The 9798-nt window shown below is 33.7% G+C and overlaps 1 protein-coding gene across 1 annotated transcript in view; it reads right to left on the bottom strand.

The window, feature by feature from the left end:
• Positions 1–272: 272 nt before the first annotated feature.
• LOC106874511 (TBC1 domain family member 9) overlaps positions 273–9798 on the bottom strand; it is a 28148-nt gene continuing 18622 nt past the window's right edge. Inside the window, exons 11-12 of the mRNA XM_014922264.2 lie at positions 5771–5903; positions 273–443 (exon numbers count right to left, since the gene is read on the bottom strand). Coding sequence (XP_014777750.2) covers positions 288–443; positions 5771–5903 — 289 coding nt within the window. The 3' untranslated portion in view covers positions 273–287. The remainder of the gene's footprint in view (positions 444–5770; positions 5904–9798) is intronic.

Here is a 9798-nt window from a genome sequence, read left to right as displayed (position 1 = left end):
ATGTGTTACACATCATTTAATAAACCCTTTCAAGATTTTGAGTATATTAGTATTCAATTTAAACAAATTGGCAACAAATTTGTCGTTGAAGAATATAAAACAATTGATTTTAGACCATTTAAGAAACTTCACCTTTATTATTTAAATAAGGCTATATTAAGTTTATGAATTTTCCAGTTTCTTAATTGGACACACACACACACACACACACACACACACACAAAGTAATATTAATAATCTCACCCCTTATAATAGTATAAGAATAGAACTAAAATGAAATAAGAGCTTTATAAGTTAAACTGCTGCTGTGTCAGTCTACTCACCTTGCCTTTAGTTGTTATTAATATAGCATTGGTAATGACATTGCCAGATGGTGAACTATCAATCTTCTCTACTACAAGGATTTCCCGATTAGGGATTATCACAGATACTTGATCACGGATCTGTAAAAAACATCAAAACAACAATGAAAAGTAACTGATCAATGAATACACATACACAACACACACCATAAGTGTATCACCAACATACTAACAGACTGTTGCCTGACAGATTTACAGTTCATATTTGATAGTTTCACTGGCTAATACATATCACTCAGTGACCCAAATCTCCCTTATCACAAATGGACCTATGAGGTGTTACAGACAATAACATATAGTTACAACTACAGTCCCAAATATCTCATTATATATCATAGTAAAATTAATGAAGGTTTCCTTATTTCACAGTGCTCTCACCAAATTTTCTCAAAGTGAAACTGTCAATATGGTACATTATTTACATTTGACGGATATTTGTCTTCATCTTGTTTGTTAACACAACGTTTCAGCTGATATACCCTCCAGCCTTCATCAGGTGTCTTGGGGAAATTTCGAACCTGGGTTCTTATTCCTAGGGTATTTTTTCGATGTCATTATTATTATTATAATGCCATGTGCCCAGGCATCTGGCATAGTGGTTAAGAGCACAGGCTACTAACCCCAAGATTCCGAGTTCGATTCCAGGCAGTGACCTGAATAATAATAATAATAATGATAACATTGAAAATATACCTTAGGAATGAGAACCCAAGTTCGAAATTTCCCCAAGACACCTGATGAAGGCTGGAGGGTATATCAGCCGAAACGTTGTGTTAACAACAAACAAGATGAGGACAAATATCCGTCAAATGTAAATAATGTACATAATTCCTCATCTCTTAAATATAGAACTGTATTAGCCAATATGGTATTATGTAAGTAGTTCAATTCTAAATTTAAACCCAGGGCAGTAATGTTATATATATATATATATATATATATCATCAATTAATATCTGTTTTCCATACTGGTATAGGTTGGACAGTTTGACTGAGGAGTGGCAAGCCAGTACGCTGCACCAGGCTACAATGTGGTCTGGCAAGATTTCTACAGTTGGATGCCCTACCTAACACCAACCACTCAGAGTGTAGTGGGTGCTTTTTACATACCACCAGCACAGGAGCCAGTCAAGCAGGACTGGTATCGACCCATGCTTGAATGGTGCTTATTACATGCCACCAGCATGGGTACCACTCAGGCAAGACTGGCATCAGTCACAACTACCATTTCTATTTTGATTTTGATTTACTTGACTCAATAGGTCTTCTCAAGAGCAATGTATCGCCCAACATTTCAAGGGTACTTTTAAATGGGCTGGTTATGTGACACTGGTATCGGCCATGGCTGTGACCTTACTTTACTTTCCAGGTCTTCTCAATCACAGTATATCTCCAAAGGTCTTGGTCACAAGTCATTGCCTTTCTAAGGCCCAACGTTCGAAGGTTGTGCTTCACCACCTCATCCCATGTCTTCCTGGGTCTTCCTCTTCTATGGGTTCCTTCGCTGTTAGAGTGTGAAACGTCTTCACACAACTCACCTCATCCATACACAGCACATGACTATACCAGCACAGTCATTTCTCTTACATACCACATCTGATGCTTCTCATATCCAACATTTCTTTCAGGGCGTTTACACTGTCATGTATCCACCCTAACATTACACATCCAGCAGATCATACTAGCTTCATTTCTTTCAAGCCTAAGTATGTCCTCAGCAATCATGGCCCATGTTTCACTTCTGTGTAGCATGGTTGTTCACACACATGCATCATACAGTCTACCTTTCACTCAGAGCGAGAGGCCCTTTGTTACCAGCAGAGGTAGGAGCTTTCTGAATGTTGCCTAGGCTATTCTTATTCTGGTAGCAACGCACTCAGCACATCCACCCCCACTACAGACTTGGTCACCTAGGTAGCGGAAGCTATCAACTACTTCTAGTTTCTCCCCACTGGCATGTGATGGAATATTCGGTGTTTATTGCTCCTGTTCATCTGCCATACACAAAATTATCTTCCCAGTTAACCTTCCTTTGATATTGCAGCACCTCTTATGTGTCCATAGCTTGCACTGGGTACATCTTATGGAGTTTCTACCTACGCCCTTTCTACAGATCGAGTAGGGCCATCTACCTGAAGGGGTTTGTGATTTGTCTGCCTTTCTACTTACTAGGACTTTGGTTTTTACTAGAATGATTCTAAAGCCATTCAATTCTAGACCTTGCTTCCCCACTTGAAATGTCATCTCTAGTTCTGGTAGTGACTCAGCTATTAGAACAAGGTCATCAGCATAGAGGAGCTCCATGGGGCAGCTTGTCTTGAATTCCTCTGCTATTGTCTGGAGAACTATGATGAATAAGAGGGGGCTGAAGACTGATTTTTGGTGAACCCCTACTTCTACCCGGAATTCTTCACTATACTCGTTGCTAACCCTCACCTTCCTGACAGCATCCCTGTACAGGGCTTGTACAGCTCTTACCAACCACTCATCTATCCTTAGTTTCTGCATTGCCCACTAGATAAGGGATCAGGAGACCCTGTCAAAGGCTTTCTCCAAGTCAACAAAAGCCAAGTACAGAGGTTTTGTCTTTGGCTAGGTATTTCTCCTGCAGTTGCCTTACCAGAAATATAGCATCAGTGGTGCTTTTCCCTGACACAAAACCAAACCACGTCTCCTCTAGGCTAACTCTCTTCCTAATTAGTTGGGTTATGACCCTCTCCATAACCTTCATCACCTGATCCAGCAATCTGATACTCCTGTAGTTATTTATATCTAAAACATCACCTTTGCCTTTGTAGCAGTTGACTATGGTGCTGCTACAGTCATTGGATATGACTCCTTCGTAAACTGCCTGATTTACAATACGGGTGACTAGACCATAACCCACACTACCAGATATTTTAAGCATCCCAATGGTGAATCCTGATAGGCTGGGGGCTTCCCTTGTCTTCATATCCTTAATTGCTTTATCTAACACAGTGCTGTCAATTTGGGTAGCTGGTCCCTCTACTGGGTCAACCTTTGGCAGGCTCTCCTCCTCCCATTCATTCTCCACATTCAGCAGTCTTTCATAATGGCATCTCCAAGCCTTTTCATTTGCAGAATCATTAAATGCAAGTGCATCATCATCCATGCAGACACATTTCTCTCCTATGATATCACAATTTTCTCTCACACACTGTCTTGCAATCCAAAATACTTCAGTTTTTTGGTCCACACATCACTGAACATTGGCAAACTTCTTCTTCTCTGCTTTTTCCTTGGCTGTATACACCTGTCTCCTAGCCTCCCTTCTGGCTATCTGATACAGTTCCCTGCTACTCCAACTCTTCCACGTTTTCTAGGCCTGTTTCTTTGTTCTAATGGCCCTGTCTACAGTATTATTCCACCACCATGTTACCCTAGGTATGGAAGGGACTTTGCACCAGCCACAGATTGGTCTGGGTGCTCAGTAAGCTGTTACGCAGGAATTTCCAGTAGCCCTCTATGTCACAAGTCTGTAGCTCCTCCTGCCTTTCATCACATTTTTCAATGAGGATGTCCCTAAATCTATGACCATGTGAAGAGTTCTTAAGCTTCCAAACCCTTCTTTTCTGGATTGGTCTGCTTCTTGACATCCTTCTAGCCTCAAGTCTACAGTCACTAATAATCAATCTACGCTGGGGGTACATTCTTCACCAAGGAGGGTCTTTGCATTTAAGAACACCCATGCATCCCACTGACTGGTGAAAATGAAATCAATCTGGCTATCAGAGCCACCTGATTAATAGATTATCAGGTGGCTGGCTTCCTGACGTTGGTGTTACAGATTAATAGGCTTCTTGCATTACAGAACTCCAGTAGCCTAGTTCCCTCTTTGTTTCGGGAACCAAATCTATGTCCACCATGAACACCATGGAATATACCAGAATGCCATCTGACATGCCCATTAAAATCTCCAGTCACAAAGATGAGGTCATTGTCACTCGTCTTTGAGGTAGTCTGTAGAAGAATATCATAAAAGTGGTCCTTCTGTTCATTTGGTAGGCATGCTTGTGAGGCGAAGGCAGATAATTGGAGCTATACTATTCTAGAAGACTAGCTTGAGCTTAAGTACTCTATTGCACATCCTGACTACCTCTATGACTTTTTTCCACCTATTTCTCCACAAGGAGTATGCCTACACCACCTACTCCGTCACTGTTACCTTCCCAGAAGATTTTATACCTATGCAACTTGCTTGTGAGGACCCTTGCTGAAGCACCTTTCCATCTTACCTTGTGTATGCAGCATACATCTCTGTTCAAGCATCTCTACAATCTCACTAGACCTACCTTTCAATGTGCCAACATTGACAGTGCCAACTCTAAAACCTGAGAAAGGGACGTTGGAGGAAACATAGGAAGGATAGATGTTATTTAGCACCTAAAAAGAAGGTTTCTGTGTTTGTTTGCAGATTAATAGGTTGCTTGCATCACAGAACTCCAGTAGCCTAGTTCCCTCTTTGTTCTGAGAACCAAATCTATGTCCGCCATGAACACCATGGAAGATACCAGATTGCCATCTGACATGCCTGGTTGTTCTCACTTTTAATTTATCATCATTCAAACAATCAAGCATGTTAAAATTGTTGCCACTACTGGGGGTAACAGTAAGTGTTAGTGGCATTGTAAGTATAAGCATTATGAGCATTGTAAATATAAGCATCACTGGTGCTGCAGATATAAATATAAATAAATAAAAGTAAATATCAATATCAATATGCCAATGTTAGATTAGGTAAGTGGGCTGCTATCTGGCTGGGTTAGTTCTGGGAGAGAGAGAAAGAGAGAGAGAGAAAGGAGGTGAAAAGATTGCAGGTATGATAGAGAAGACCACCAGTATAGTAGGGGATTTTCATTAAGAGAAGTATGATTTCTGGGATTGGTGGTAGGGGCAGGAATGGCCGGGTGCACAGCAAACAAGGAAGGATTATTTTAGAGATATTACCAAAATGGTTAGCCAACATGAAAATACTGGGAGAAAAACGAAAACTAAGGCTTTAGAGAGATTTCAATTTGGAAGTTATATGAAAAATTAAGGAGAAAAACTAAGGCTGAGAGAGATTCCTATCTCTAAGTTATATTGAAAAGTCAATTCAAATAATTAGTTTACGAAAGTACATATTAGCAATAATGTGGGTTAGATGAATGAATGAATGAATGAAGCGATCAAAAAAACGTGAGAAGTATACTTAACAATGTCACAGTAGAGGAAGTTGTTGGAATTAGGTGTAGTTCATCAGAAAACACAACCCCAGTTAGTCTGGAGTCCTCTATGGGTCACAACTCATTATAAGTGCGTTCACTGTAAACTGAGCAAAGACTAAGCAACACAAACAAGAATGCAACCAATATAACAGTACCAGACTGATACACTAACGATACTTACCCTACTGGCAAAGCAGATATAATTAAGTGAGAGATAGAGTCTGCCACTGACATGTTGCTTGTTATAAGGAGTCCACAGCATGCAATCTGTGTCTCCATCCAGTTTCTCATGGGCTGGTAGGTGGAAGGCAGCCCTAGAAATACAAACATTGCAAGTCCAAATAAGGCATGCGATTAGGAATATAAGTAAAAAGAATCCACTATGACATGTCAAGGAATAAATGTTTAATAGAAGCTCCGATTTTACTGATACAACTTACAAGTTTCAGGTGGAAAATCTTAGTTGCTTTGATCTTTGATAAGTTTACTTAAAAACCTCTTGATTTTAAACATTATTTCCATGTTCGGCATAACTTCTTGAACTCTTTCACAGATTTGGCCAAGAGAAGTATGTTATCAGTGTACAGATATTCCCACATGCATGCAGATAATTGCCCTGGTTCCTCACTGACTCATTGCTAACTTACATCTTGCAAATAAATATTTAAATTTAATAGTGCTTCATCCAGTATTGAACAGCTACTACATGTTTATAACTAAACGATTCCACAGTTTTTTTTTTATACATATATATTTCACTTAGACATTGGAACACTCATAACCTGGAGTAGAACTCAATACACATATGATTCACAATGAAATGTTACTCAAATACAGAGCAGTAATAAGAAAAAACAACAAAGGAATAAACGATTCTCTTATGAATTTCATTAGCTTACAGCTATTTCTGTTATCTCCAATAAAGCTATAAGATGTTATTCAAACACTCAACTATTTTGTCTTATATGTGTGTATATATATAACTGATGAAAAAAACAGACACAAAAAAAAACCACAGAACAAAACGTCAGGATGTGGTGCATGCAATGTGTGTATATATATATATATATATATATATATATATATATATATATATACATGTATACGTAAATATATGTATATAAATATATGTATATATAAATATATATATAAATATATAATTTAGAGAAAAGAACCAACGTTCATGAACTCATCCATGAAAATCCAGTCACATACAGAAAAATTTAGTAAGTAAATACACTAAAAAGAACTATAATAAAATACAAAGTAATAATCATTAAAATAATAAAACGACTACACGTGTTTCATAACCGAATTTTCAAATAGAAAATAAAATAAAATCAAACTCGATTAAAATAAATCGATCGAAAATCAATTCTATTCAAAAATATAGCTAATCTTCGGGTCAAAATACAACAATAATAATAAGATGAATGTATATATACATATATATATATATATCAACCAACAATAAATAACAAATGAATTTGTATAAAGATACTTATTATATCAAAAAGTAAAAGTACTTATTTTACTAATAAATAAAAGAAAAATATTTAACAATATTATACTTATCGAAGCTTTAGTTTAAACTAAAATTAAACGTTTTACTATTAACATATCGTTTATTAGAAAATAAAAAGAAATATTTATTTCACCAATAAATAAAAGAAAATCTTTTATCAATATTATTGAAAATAAATGCAAAGCTTATCTTAACGTACCTTTCGTTTAAAATACAATTTAAACGTTATACTATTAACTTAGCGTTTTACTAGAATATAAACTAACAAAACATGGACTTATATAAAAATACTTATTTTACCAATAAATCAAAGAGAAATATTAAACAATATTATTGAAAAAATGCAACACTAATCTTATTGCAGTTTTGCTTTAAACTAAAATGTTAAACATTATGCTATTAACTTAGCGTTAAATAGTATATCAACTAACAATAAATAACAAGTGAATTTATATAAAAATACTTATTTTACCAATAAATAAAAGAAGAACATTTAACATTAAGAAATAAATGTAATATTTATCTTATCGAAGTTTTATGTTAAACTAAAATTATAACAGTTATATTATTAACTTTACATTTATTATAATATAAACTAACAAAAATAATAAATTAATTTATATAAAAATATTAATGTAACCAATAAATAAGAGAAAAACATTTAACAAAATTATTGAAAAGAAATGCAAAACTTATCTAAACGAATCTTTAATTTAAATAAAATGTTAAATGTTATACTATTAACTTAACCTTAATTAGAATATTAACAAATAACAAATGAAATTATATAAAAATACTTATTTTACCAATAAATCAAAAAGAAACATTAAACAATATTATTGAAAATAAATGCAACACTAATCTAATCGAAGTTTTGGTTTAAACTAAAATGTGAAACAGGATATTAACTAACATTAAATAACAAGTGAATTCATATAAAAATACTTATTTTACCAATAAATACGAGAAAATCATTTAACAATATTAATGAAAATATATATATATATATATACACACACACACACACACACACACACACACACACACACAGTTAGGTAAACTTATATAAATATCGCAACGAAGCTATAGCTTAAACTAAAATTTTAAACGTTATACTATTAACTAAGTGTTTATTAGAAAGAAGTCGCGTGAAGATATGGCATAAAGAAAAGGAATAGAATAAAGAGATTTATAAACATGGATGAAAGTTTTATTTATAAAATCATGAATGAGAATTAAAATGTATATAACATAAATCATAATAAAACAATTAACTATATTGTAAACATTTTATGGAAATTTAAAATCTAAGTAATTATAGAGTCTAAAGAATGAGACTGATACATAAATTATATAATATATATCAAATAAGCTAAAATACTATAATTAAATTAATTAAAATATTTATATTATTAATTTTATAAAAGTCAGTGTCATTACAATATTAATTCATAAAAATCACTAAAAATATTTACGTACTAATAAATACACAATTGATAATTACAAATTATAACTACTACAATTAGTAAAGTAGGAATTCTATACACACACACACACACACATATATATATATATATACATACATACACATAGACATATACATATACATATATATATATATACACACACACATACACACAGATATATATATACACACAGTTAGCTAAACTTATTATATAAATAATGTAATTTATGTCTACATTTAATTTTACGTTCATCAAGAGAATTAATCAAAGTATTATTATTATACAATAATATCTCCTTAAATTCATTAGTACACAACTTACAAAAATTATTACCTATACGATAAGATTTGGCCTTACAAACTATCTCTCAATGTAAAATGTACTTAATATTTTTAGATTCTAGTTCCCAAATATATTTACTAAGGCCAGTTGAATTAATCAAATTTCTATTCTTAAAGGAATGCATGTGTTGAGCCACCCGTAATTTAATTTTATTCAAAGTCGATCTTATGTAAAACTTATTTAAATTATAACCATTAAACTTATTCCCATCCATTAAAGTCACTATACATGTATACACAACATCCTTCAAATTATATTTATTATTAAATTTACAATTAGTCTTATCTCTACATGTATAAGTAATCATATCCTGGTCCTCATTATTATTATTAGAATAAGTATTTAATTTATATTTGTAATACTTAGTTAGCTTAAATCTATTAAAAGAAGAAATAATGTTACCAACATTATTAGTAGCAGAATAACCTACACCCAAATTATTGCTAGAAAAGATATTATGATATTCTTTTATTATCTCTAAGGAATATAACAATTATATTTAAAATTTCTTTAATAATGTTAGTTTTAACTTGAACACCGTATGGAATGATTAGCCAAAGTTTGTTCTTATTAGATATTAGTATATTTATTTCGTATGTGTATTTCGTGTGCAAGATTCTTGATGTGGATACGTGTGTTGAAAGAAATACAATTAAACCTTGGGAGAGGCATTATGCCGGTAATAAACACACGCACTGGTTCAGTCCTTTATTAATTTATATAGTTTTTTGTTGTTAAATTATTTCATTGCACTCTTGCAATCTCTTCAGTAACTTGTCTCTCCACTTCTATTTATTTTGAATATATGATCTGGCGTTGTTTCGAAACTGTTTGGTATGAGCATGTGAGTGTGTGCAAGCTCGTATGTGTGCACGC

The sequence above is a fragment of the Octopus bimaculoides genome, unplaced genomic scaffold, assembly GCF_001194135.2.
Source record: "Octopus bimaculoides isolate UCB-OBI-ISO-001 unplaced genomic scaffold, ASM119413v2 Scaffold_42083, whole genome shotgun sequence".
Lineage (NCBI taxonomy): Eukaryota > Metazoa > Mollusca > Cephalopoda > Octopoda > Octopodidae > Octopus > Octopus bimaculoides.
The sequence above is the reverse complement of the archived record's forward strand: the minus strand, read 5'-3'. Positions and strand labels throughout refer to the sequence as shown.